This window comes from Pseudochaenichthys georgianus, chromosome 11, assembly GCF_902827115.2.
Source record: "Pseudochaenichthys georgianus chromosome 11, fPseGeo1.2, whole genome shotgun sequence".
NCBI classification, from domain to species: Eukaryota; Metazoa; Chordata; class Actinopteri; order Perciformes; family Channichthyidae; genus Pseudochaenichthys; species Pseudochaenichthys georgianus.
The window spans coordinates 17,759,600-17,771,733 of record NC_047513.1 but is presented as its reverse complement, the minus strand read 5'-3'; the positions used below and the strand labels follow the sequence as shown (position 1 = coordinate 17,771,733).

Here is a 12,134-nt window from a genome sequence, read left to right as displayed (position 1 = left end):
TCACACAGACATGCATACACACACACACACACACACACACACACACACACACACACACACACACACACACACACACACACACACACACACACACACACACACACACACACGTCTATCTGATAGAAAGTATTTGGCTCTACTCTGACTCGGGTAAATTCACGGGTTACTGAGCTGAAGCTCCTTTGCCCAGGTTTGCAGGAGTTGTCATTAAGCTCGACGATCAAAGCTACAAGGCTATAACCTTCTTACTCGTCTGATCCAGAGACTTACTGGAGGCTGCCGAGTAGGGAAGGTGGGGGCAAATAAAACCGTTTGAACATTATGTCGTTTCTTATAAAATATAGTTTCCAAATCACATTTTTGTTTAACTAGCTGTAACTAAAGATTTAAGGAATAGCTGACATTTTGGCTAATTCTACCATTGCCCTTTAAATATGATGCAGCAGCCAGCAAGGGATCTTAGCATTAAGGTTTAAAGCAGGGAAACGGCTAGCTGCATGCATGTCTTCTCATTTTTTTTTAATACTAATTACAACAATAATACAAAATATGAACATTATGTTGAGTTAAAACCACAGTTAAAATAGACTGTTCAAACAACACCAAATGAATACATATTTTAGTAGTGTGTCTGTTTTGATTACATTTTACTAGGGTAAAAAAATGTAAGCTGGGAAGTTTTTGACTTTTGAATCCTAAGTGTTTGGGGGATCAAGTTTGTGAATAATCAGTAGATGGAAGCATTTTATAAAACCAATTCACTTCAAAAGGATAGCAGACCACCACATAATTCACTAATAGCATTAGCTATAAAATGTCATTTCATCTACCAGCTGCATTCCCTCTAAATCAAGATTAGTTTATTGGAAAGATCATGCTGGTATGACCATACGCATCAAAATGTGGTATCAATCTTTTATCAGTTAAACAACAGAACCAAAAACATGGAACCAATGCTGTTTAATGTATAGGCCTAATCAATAGATATTCAAGCTATGAATGCAGTGCCTGAATAAGGCGTCAAGTCTCAAGTACATCAAGTCTCAAAGCATTTTAGTGTAGGTCTCCAAGTCTGTTAGAAAATGCACAATCGGCTCTATTACATAATGTATTCTCAATAAAGTAAACATGAATGTAATTTGAGGCTCCAGGGCTAGACGCAGTAACCACTCTACTTCCTAGTTTTAAATAAATGTATTATTACCCCTGAAATGTGCTGTCAGAAACATCATTACATTAGAAACAACACTAGCTTATCAACAGTCAACAAGCTGAATTGCTGACGTCGCTTTTCTACCATGGGTACAAACCTGCCAGGTATAAGCCATGAATCACTGCTACGTACACCATTACCCTGGCTCACCCTGCGTACTGTGTGCCCCAGGCAATAGCTGTAAATAACAATGAGTTTTTAGTCAACTCGTCTGGAGTTTCCAGTGAGTTTGTTATATAAGCAGCAGCTGGAAGCCTCTCAGCCTGGAGAGCCATAATCATGCCTCCAGCCATCCCTCTGAGAACAATATAAGTTAGACGGTTTGTTTATACAAGATGGAAGGTAAGGAGGCTTGCTGTCTGGAGAGACACTATAGCTCAATAAGTGATGATATATGCATATACAGTAAATCCAGCAGGGGGGGGGGGCTACACTACGGTAAACAAAGTTGTCTTAAATCACTAGAACTTATGCTAAAGAAAAAGCTCAGGTAACACTGAAGTATTTAAACGTGTTAATATTTAAAGAACCGCTCCATATGTTCATTTGTATTCTCATCCTTCAGTTCTCCTCAAGAGAGAAAACACATTCATTTCTGAGAGACATCATAAGAAAGAAAAGTAGGTTTACAAATAGTTGAAATTGAACAACCAGAAAATAAATGCTCATGGCCAAGGGTCCATGGCTGTGGATTTACAGTATGTGGGTGTGGGGGGGGAGGTTATGCTCCACAACCCTTTTAACAGACAGGGACTGATATGTTCTCTTTTCATGCGCCAGGCCGAGCTTCTATCTGCCCATCCATCCATCCCATTATCCCTTCCACTGAGTGCAAGGGGATAAGAAATTGGGCCTGCATGAAGTGCTCCACACTCTGTTGAGTCTACATGTTTTTAGACATCTCATCTTTCATCTACATCTCCCATCCATCCATCTCCCCCTTCTGACAGGGTGGGCTACAAAGTCGGTATATTCAATAGAGGTTAAAATGGTTACCAGAGCAGAAGGGCATGGGGGCACTCCACATCCCGTTGAGCTGACAAGTCCTGGATGATTCTCCTTTCAGCTGTCTCCCACCAAGACAAGAGTATCGGACCGTTGAACCAAATGTAAACTTAACTCCACTCAGCACACCGTTAGGGGGAGAGCCGGGGTGACCACAATCCACAACTGGAGATCAGAAGAGAGGGAGAGAGAGTTAGGGATTGAGAGGCTGAGGATAGACAGCTAGTTTCAACTAAACACAGCTTTGTGAGAGGAGCTGCATTAACTGCTGTCAAGAACTCAAAGTACAGATTTAGAACACACATGTGAAGGATTGTGGGTAGTGAGGAAACAGGCAGACACACTGCAGATCATTTTAAGCACTCCTTTAATCAAGAAATATGTATAAAGTGAGCTTTAGCATGTGCAGCTACTGTATTTTGGCTGTCTTTTCAAACTAAAATGGTCTTGACGTCCTCTACAGTGGACATACTGTAACATTTAAAAATTCAATAAAATAAAAAAATTCTAAATTGCAAGATGTTTTTTTAACCCTAAATAGGTAGGGTTAAAAAAAAATAAAGAAGATTGGAAAACACTTTTTTCCCTCAGTTCCCAGGAGGATATAGCAGAGAAATAGGGGGATCATAGAAGAGAGGGCAATATACTGATCTTTTATTGAACTCATGACATTGATTTCGATTTTGGATATTGGAATAATTTATCAAAATGTAATTGTTTAAATATACAGTATCAACACCTCTATTAATAAAAGCCAACAGTGTTTTTTCAGAAGACTTGTACTTTAAACCCACCACATTTTTGGCAGAACCTTGAGTCATTTTGTTCTGGTGCCTGGTCCAAGTGTCCAATTAAAAAAGGTTTAAAGGTTAACATTCGTTCCACGGTCCATGGTGGTATGGATTGTTATTTCCATGGCCAAACAATGAGAAGTCTGCTGTCTTACCCCTGTCTTAAAAACCAAGGTTAAAAAATAACTACGAGTTTTGAGAGGTTACTCTGCCGCCGCTATTATTATAAACTGCATTATGTGCCTTCTTTATAATTAAATACGTGACAGGTGCAGCAACAGTAACTAAGGGCAGTCAGGCTTAGCAAAGGCAATTCACTATCTTTTTCATTGTGAAATTAAAAAGACAAAAGGACACGGATCAAACTAACCTATACATTCGGGCAGAGGTTTGTCCCACTGTCCAGTAGGCTGACAGGACAGAACAGGTGATCCAAACAGGTAATACCCCGGGTTACAGTCGTAGAAGACCACAGTGCCAAAGGTGAAGTTCCCGTGCTCTATTTTACTCTGCCGGATGGAGTTGGCTGGGATACCTGGATCAGAGCAATTGACCACTATACACAGAGAGACACAGAGACACACACACACACACAAGTACACAGAGAGAGAAAAGCATGTGTTATTTGGCTTAAACCAGGGAGAGTCAATTCTCTTCCCTCTCTTCCTTTTTTCTGCCTGTGAAATAATAAAGGGCTTAAAAAGGAGATTAATTAAGGATGGTGTTTAAAATGGTAAATATGGCAAATGAGTTGATGATGATGGCAGGTTTGTGTGTTCTGGATCCAGCACCCATGCAGGGTAATGCTTGCTTTCAATGGGTTGCATTTTACATTTTACACGATTCATTGCCATTTCATTATGTAATCTTGGTAGAGCGCTGATAGCTTGTGTACAAACTTGTGAGCACAATCAAGACATTTCCATTCATGAGGCTGGAGCCAGGAGGGATGTAGAGAAATATCTAGCTCAAAACTTCAATAAATTAAATAAAGGATGAAGAGTCAATGAGCTGAAATGAAACGAGCAGTGGTAAAACACGGGAGAGCCAACTTGGGAAATGCAGAAAGGGTAAATAAACATAAGAGTTTGGATGTTAATAAAAGGTTAGGGATAAATAAGGTTAGGGGGGAATACACTTAACTTTTCTCCCCACCTTTACACGTTGGGGGCGGGTGGCTCCACTGTCGGTTGGCCTGACACTGAGCATGTGCGGGCCCCTCCATCTCATAACCCCGGTTACACACAAAACTGACCACGTTATTGAGGTTGAAGCCGTTTCCCACCGTACGACCATATATGGGACTTCCTGGATGGCCACAGCTGATCGCTAAAGGGAAGACAAGAGAGTGAACAGTGGAGACATGGAACAAGCAGATTTTTGAATATATTTAAATAAGTCTATTTTGAGAGTGCTCATTACAAATGTACATGTCGGGTTGCGTCATTGTGTTTAATATGAATGTCTTTAAAACCGATATTAAATCACATGAAAGGAAATAAACTTAAAATGTGTTAACCCCTGTTCACAGAAACATTTATATGTTTTGTAACATCTACTGTTCATTGCTTGACACCACAATAATTACTTTTTTTCCCTCGATATAGAGATATAAAGTCTTTATGATGGGTGAATGTTTCTGGGTGCAAACGTTTTTCAGCATTCAATGTCATTTAGTTGCAGCTGACCACTAGTTTAAATGTCAACATATGTTGACTTTTCATATCAAATTGGCAGATGTTCTCATTAAATTCAGAACATCAAATTCAGCAAAATCTCCTCTTGAGATAAAAGCTACAAACGTGCGATCTCTAGCAGACATACAAATCTGAGACCATGTAATGTATTGCAAAAACAAACAACCTAAAAGAAGCACAGATTTGGGACAAATATCAATACAATTTTTACGAGTATTGGATAAACAATTATGAGATGCCTGATGATCTAGCAGACACAGCAAATATCTCTATTTAGGGACAGAATACAAAAAAAAAAATTAGATCTTGCATCTTCTGCATTAGCATTAAGTGACCTCTGCTTGGCATTGTGCATCATAATTATTCATTGTGTTAACTTCACTAACTGGAGCTACTTAGAAGTTTGTGTGTGTCCCTTGTCCTCATTGTGCAATGTGTTTTAATGTTTGTGTTAACAGATAGTTAAACTACCCCCTTTAAAGGAGAGGAGAGGAGAAGAAAGGAGAGGAGGTTGACCATAGAACGAAAAAAGGAAAGACACAGACGAGGAGGGTAGTAAGGTGCATTGGGAAAAGGAGAAAAAACCAAGACATTTTCAGAAAAAAGGAAACTAGAAGAGATGATAGCGACAATAAGAGCAGACAGGAAGGAAGGCATGGCCTTATTTTCACTTGATCAGTGAGAATCAGTTTGTTTGCCTGCCTAAGATACAAATGTTTTTGACACCGTTAGCATGCTCTGCACACACACACACACACACACACACACACACACACACACACACACACACACACACACACACACACACACACACACACACACACACACACACACACACACACACACACACACACACACACACACACACACACACACACACACACACACACACACACACACACACACACACACACACACACACACACACACACACACACACACACACACAGGCACATCACAGTCTCATCATCATTCTGTGTTTATGCCTCTAAACAATTACAATATAATTTGGCTGTAAAATGATTTCCGTCAATAACTCCTGCATGAATAACCACAATAAAAACAGCGGAGCACACACATATCCTAAACATAAACACAAATATATACACAAAAACAGATTCTTTCTGATATAAAGTCCCTATGATGACACTTCTCGTCCTTTAAGTGTCATAGTCAAAACAATTTCTTAGAGGAAATAAACTCCCTGGTACTCCAGAATGTTAACACTGCTTCACCACCCACATCTTTTAAACATGGTTCTAATTTAGTGAACAAACAGGCTGTCTCTTTGGGAAAAGGTGCCTGTGGCTGGCTGGAGTTGGCTCATCATCGCCACCTTACCCGTGCCCAGTTGCTGCCTAAAAACCTTCAGGACGTCCATATTAAGTGACCGATTTTTGAACATTTTCACAGAAGCCTGGACATTTCAAAGTGGTCTGCTTTATCATCAAGCCTAGCAATTTATCTCAGCCAGACCACACAGGCAGTTTGGCCCTCTGGCCCTTTGTATAAGACTGCTGGTGTGAATCTGCCGAACCTCAGGACTATTTGGTGAATACAAAAATATTTCTCAAAATACATATTGAATCACTCTTGAACAAAAAGGTTTAATTTTGATATTTCCACCCTCGAGTGAAATTGGAATGGGGTTTATCGGCTCGACCAGATTAATGCCCCTTTCACACCAACGTGGTACCCGTTCTAGCTCTGTGCTAGAGCTTTTCTGGATCGGAATCGTTTTTTTCTTTTCAGCCCCCGCTTTGTTCACAGAGCCCGAGTGGTGCTGCGTCATTGCGTCATCGTCATGACCTCACCGTTTACGTCGCTGATTTTCTCCCCAATGGCGTTGGGTCGATAATCGTGTTGCTTTTAATCATACGAAGCCAGATTAAATTAAATAACTACTTCTTAACCCCTATACTTTTCTCCAGAGTGCTGTGGTGCATTGTTTATTAATGTGTTTGGCATAAGCCGTTTTCTACAGGCACATTTTACCGGTGTATTTTTATTATGATTCTACTTATGATAGTCGGACATGACAAGCTATGCAGCACATGTATTGATTCCATCCGATAGCTGCTATAATACAAAACAAAACTTGAAATTTGAAAATACACAGCCGGAACAAATCTGCCACTTCCTTACAGAGCCCCTCCTCCAACACACACGAACGCGCACATGACCAATGAGGGCATGAGATAAATTTGTGCACAGATGGAAGGCTGACAGGCAGATAGGCCATCCAGTTATTTTAGCCGGGCCGGTCGTGCTTTTTACAGTATTACGGCTTCCACAGATGACATTTTTTTATAGATTTTTTGTCAAAGCACTTAAAATATTCAATGCTATCGGGATGTTAAGAGCATTCCATGGAATATAACAAAAAGTGTATCTCGAGCCGGTTTCTCAAACTTACCTACCCCACCTTTAAGAGCAAATCAAGCAGAAATAAAAATAGTTTTCAATAAATTAAATTATTTGTATCAACCACACATCAACACCACCACACTTACTCCCACATACCCAAAAGGCTTGATCCTTGTTAGTATTCCCTAAATCAGTTTGTGTAACCACTGAACTACAGCAAATATTTGTCCTCAGGCGTTTTTATAATGATGTGCTGGATCAGGATACACTCTTGATTTAGTGATTTCCTGTTCACTGAGTCGACCGCTTCCTTCTGAACAAATGCTTTCTTCTACTACTTGTAATGTCAGTTTTCTGAAAAGACAGGAAGCCGACCAGATCATAGGTTGTAAAAGAGACAGATAAGTGTATTCCTTACATATACAGACAGGCAGTTGTCCAGACCACTGGTTTTCTTGGAGACAGATTCGAACCGATGAGCCTATTAGTCGAAATCCAGGCAGGCACTGATACACGACCGTATCACGGTAACCAAAGTTCTCCCCGATCACCTGACCGTTCACAATGCCTTCTGGGATCCCACAGTGACCGGCTGAAAGACACAGAAAGACATACAGACGACTCAGAATGGTGTTCCTGAACGTGCCTCAGAAACGTTGCTGCGAAGATAATATGTTGTAGCACTCACTTTTATTTGTAAATGGCCTCTCTCATTATTAACTATTTCAGATTCTATTCCTATACATGTGTTTCTCTATTATTCCAGGTCTTGGCTGTCCTATATCTACCTTAGATAGACAAAACGGACATAATACAAATCTTGTATTGGATGAAAATCTTGGAGATTTCCATGTATTATTCTCTTAGGTGCCATCTATGATCAAGAGGGGTAATTGAGAAAGAAATCCAAACAGTCTTGCCTTTTCCTGGAAAATTTTGCAACAGACAACCAATTTTTAACATTGCAAATCTTAAGGCTTTGATTTCGGTTTGCCGTAGGCTCAATATCCTTTTGGGTGGCTCGTTCAGCGATAGAAAGAGGGTGAATTAACAGACCGTTATTTAAATGAAAATCTTCAAAACGTTGAGGTTAACGTGCAATTTTACTCTACGATTTTTTAACAAATCTCCTATGTAACCTAGGGCTAAATACTTTTTCATGACAATGATGTTTTAGGTTCAGGCTTATAACCATGATATGCATCTGGGTTACAGGGAGAGAATCTCAGAAAAACCGTAACAATTGAATCAAGCCTTGTAGTTTTAAACAAACCTTGTGGGTTTAACATCATCTTGGCTTAGGAGGCAGTTTGTTGCCTCCATATGGGACATTAAGATGTTAAACAGCTGTTGAAACATTTTGCTAGCCTGTAAAAGAAGCAATTGCAGCTTGAAACCTGTTTCTCTTGTCAATGAAACATTTGAATCTGAGCAAACACACACCATGAAACATCAAAGATGGAGCACAACAAGCGCTCCATCTTCAAGAACAATATTAGAAGCTCTATCATAAATTGGACAACCTGTCATAGAGAGGCGAAGTCCCTCCCTTTCCGGGGGAGCTCCCTTATTTTGGAAAAAGTATGTATTGAAGTCAATGGCGAGAGACAGATTATCTTTCGATTCTGTTTCAATTGTGCCACGAATTACACATATGATGTTTGTCAATTTAAAAGATAACTTTGCAAGTCAAAAAAATTAAAATGTGTCGTAAAACTGTGAAGTAACACTTTTTTTGGTGTGAACCCGCTCAATGAACTACATCTCCCGCCTTGCACCACACAGCAAGACGGCCGTCACGTTGGCACATTTCACTTCTTTCTTTCAGAATGAGGCGAAAAGTATTAAAAGAGGTGAAAATCACTACAAGTCTGGGCATGTTGAGAGCTGTATACACAGAAGGGGAGTTAGTCGGTTCCGTAAGAGCCAGCATGCGGGACCGGGATTCTGGGATTTGTAGTCTTTCTAGTTGCGTATTTTTCATAGTCTTATATTTCAACAGTTTTAAGACAAACTGTGACTTTTTTGACATGGAAATGATTTTTTAAGATTGACAAACATCATATGTGTAATTCATGGCATAATTCAAACGGGATCGAAAGATACGTTTTCTCTCCCCATTGACTTCAATACATAATTTTTCCGAAATAAGGTCTCATGGGTCGGAAGTAGATGGGCAGGACTTAGCCTCTCTATTTATGTTGAAGTCTCTGATGGGAATTTGCCCCCTTACAGCATTTACACAGATGTGTCATTGCTGTCGAAAGCATCTACCTTTTAAATGAAGATGTTTCTGTGTTTATTAAGTATCAGGCTTTACCGGTAACAGCCAACCAAACAGGAGTAAATGTATTCTCAGAAACTTTGGATTGGCTATTGATTTTGTTCTTTACAGTAGATAAACTGTGTCTTCAATGCAAAATGCTAACAGTGTCAAAAGCAGCCAGGAGAGTGGGAGGGAACAGGAAGAGAAAAGGTTGCTCTGCATAACCTTTGTCCTCCCACATTGTCTTTGAGATTTTGCAGCATTTCTAAAGTAAGACGATTTTAACTTTCTTGAAAATGTTGCAGAAAGTTATGTATAAGGAATAGACATTAGTACAAACCGTATTTTTCATGATTGAACAAATGAGGGTAATCATAGAACATATTTTGTGCATCAGCTTTGATTACAAAGATGATTGGAAATAAGAAACACAACAACACCGACTTTAAAATTAGCAAAACAAGTACAGTAAAGCCAGATTGGGTTCAAAGGATAATTGGCAAAGTTATTGACTGAAAATGCTGTTTATAGCACTTTTTTAGGGCTCAATACATTTATTTTTTGCCAGAACCTTGCCTCCTTATCAGTCTAGGTTAAGTTTGAATGAACCTTCCCGTTCTAAATTGCATCTCATATCCCCCTCGGCCTGTGAAGTATTCTGGGAAGCGCTGTTTCTACTGAGGCTTCATGGAGAAATGACAGCAACTTGTCATAGCATATGTTAACTTTCGCTGGCACACTGACAGAAGAAATAAGCTGTTTTTTTCTGGCATATATATATATATATATATATAAAAAAAAGCATTCTAACTGAATTTAGTGAGTGCACAGCAGAAGCTCGTAATAGTTTTTTCTTGGGAGGTGGACGAGGTTAGAGCGGAGCAGCTGTGCAGACCCTGCCTTTGATACCTGTCCTCATTATCTTGACTTGAAAACAAATAACTCAAACCCCCTTTCCAATGGTCAGTGTTTCAGAGAGGCATGCAGTAATATGACTTCCTTTTAAGTCTAAGTATACAATACAGTTTCTAGATATACTTTTAAGGTCCCCTATTATACTATTTTTCATCAATATATTATAGGTCTCGCATATATAGAAAACATGTCTCTGAAATGTTTGGCTCTAGCATCCCATAAACCCCTCTGTTTCAGCCATGTTTCAAAAGGGCCGATTCTCTGTCTGTTACTTTAGAGGAAACGCCCCTCTGAGAGATATTTGGTTAAAAATAACACAATGGTGCTCTAGGAGGAGATTCAGGTGATAAGGTGGGGGGGGGGGGTTACCTTGGTTGGTGATTGGCTAATGGTTACACAAGCCAAAAAATCGTTATGACATCATAAAGTGGCCAAAATCTGATCAGCTCATTTTCAGACAGGTTTTTATATAAATGGATCAGGACAAAAAGAGAGAAAATCTTTTTTCCTGAAACTTTCAGAATCTCCTTACACAGAGGGGACACATGTTTATGTATAAAAGACATGAAAAAGTGGATTTTGTATAATAGGTGACCTTTAAAATATATATCTACATACTTACATGTTTGAATACATTACTAATTCCTGTCCTTACATACCTAGACATCTAGTTTCTGTTCCACTCCACAGCCCAGAGGACAGGCACTCTCTGACAGCTGACCCCACCAGCATGAAACCAGCGTCACAGGTGTAAATGGCTGTAGCCCCAAAGCTCGTCTGAGTACCGATCTTCTTCCCATTGGGAAGAGATGGCTGCTCTCCGCAGGATATGACTGAAACACACAGGCAGAAACAAACCATTTTAAAGCACTCATGTACCAAATACGCACCAGGTTGATTTGAGTTGTTGGTAAAGAGCATTGCTTTCAAGAAACTATGCTACCAATGACTCTCAAAGATCTGGAATGAATACATACTTTTTTACTACAATGGAAATTCACAATTGCTGGTGAAGAATATAACAGTCATTTCTGAAATGTCACACACTTCTATAAAGGTATATTGTAATGTTTCCGCATATTTTTTGGTTGTTGTGCTTGTTCTTGTCCCCTTCTCTGTTCTTCCTTTCTGATTGGCTGGTGTGTGGCAGGGGGTGTGGCTCGTATTCTCCTGGCTGCAGATGAGGCACACCTGTTACCACTCACCTCATCAACCTTCACTTTAAGAGCCTGGTCCTCACTCCACTACTCTGCCAGATAACTGAATGTTGTTGGACGATCCAGAGTGCCTCTCTGCAGCCCAAGCCTTGTGGTTTCCAGATTGCAGTTTGTTGTGCAACTTTTTGTGTTTTTGCCTGGGACTTTTTCTGCAAACCAGGCAGCTCCCTGCCTTCATTAACTCCCTCCATTTTCCTTGCTTTGTTTATTAAACACCTTCAAACTGAACTAGTATCCTTCTCTGCTTTGGGGTTCTAAACATTTCTGAACATTAAATAAACAACATTGATTCATTCAAATGTCAAGAAATCCTCAAATTTGAAATAACTTATGACAAAAATGTCAAGGTGAGAATGGATTGTAAGAAAAAGCAGTTTTCCTTGTACAGTTAGTTATCGCTTGATTTATTGAAATATAATTTATTTTTTGTTTTAATGGCTCATGCATTCATTATTTGTATTAAGAAGTACATAAAGTAATCAGAAAACATGCTCTGCATCTGAAGGAAACGCTTATTTGTGGATGATTTAGATGTTGAACATTTATATATTTCTCTTATCCGTCTATTAAATATGAACTGCCAACAGCTGGTTAGCAAATCATAGCAACACAGGGAAAAAGCTAGGAAGGCCAAAGAACATTATTGTCATTAAGCACAAAAAA

The 12,134-nt window shown here is 39.5% G+C and overlaps 1 protein-coding gene across 1 annotated transcript in view; it reads right to left on the bottom strand.

Annotated features, from left to right (window-relative positions):
- Positions 1 to 12,134, bottom strand: part of LOC117455499 (CUB and sushi domain-containing protein 3-like) — a 405,573-nt gene that overhangs the window by 21,983 nt on the left and 371,456 nt on the right. The window contains exons 54-58 of the mRNA XM_034095008.2: positions 10,914 to 11,087; positions 7,492 to 7,665; positions 4,165 to 4,338; positions 3,380 to 3,565; positions 2,210 to 2,383 (exon numbers count right to left, since the gene is read on the bottom strand). Coding sequence (XP_033950899.1) covers positions 2,210 to 2,383; positions 3,380 to 3,565; positions 4,165 to 4,338; positions 7,492 to 7,665; positions 10,914 to 11,087 — 882 coding nt within the window. The remainder of the gene's footprint in view (positions 1 to 2,209; positions 2,384 to 3,379; positions 3,566 to 4,164; positions 4,339 to 7,491; positions 7,666 to 10,913; positions 11,088 to 12,134) is intronic.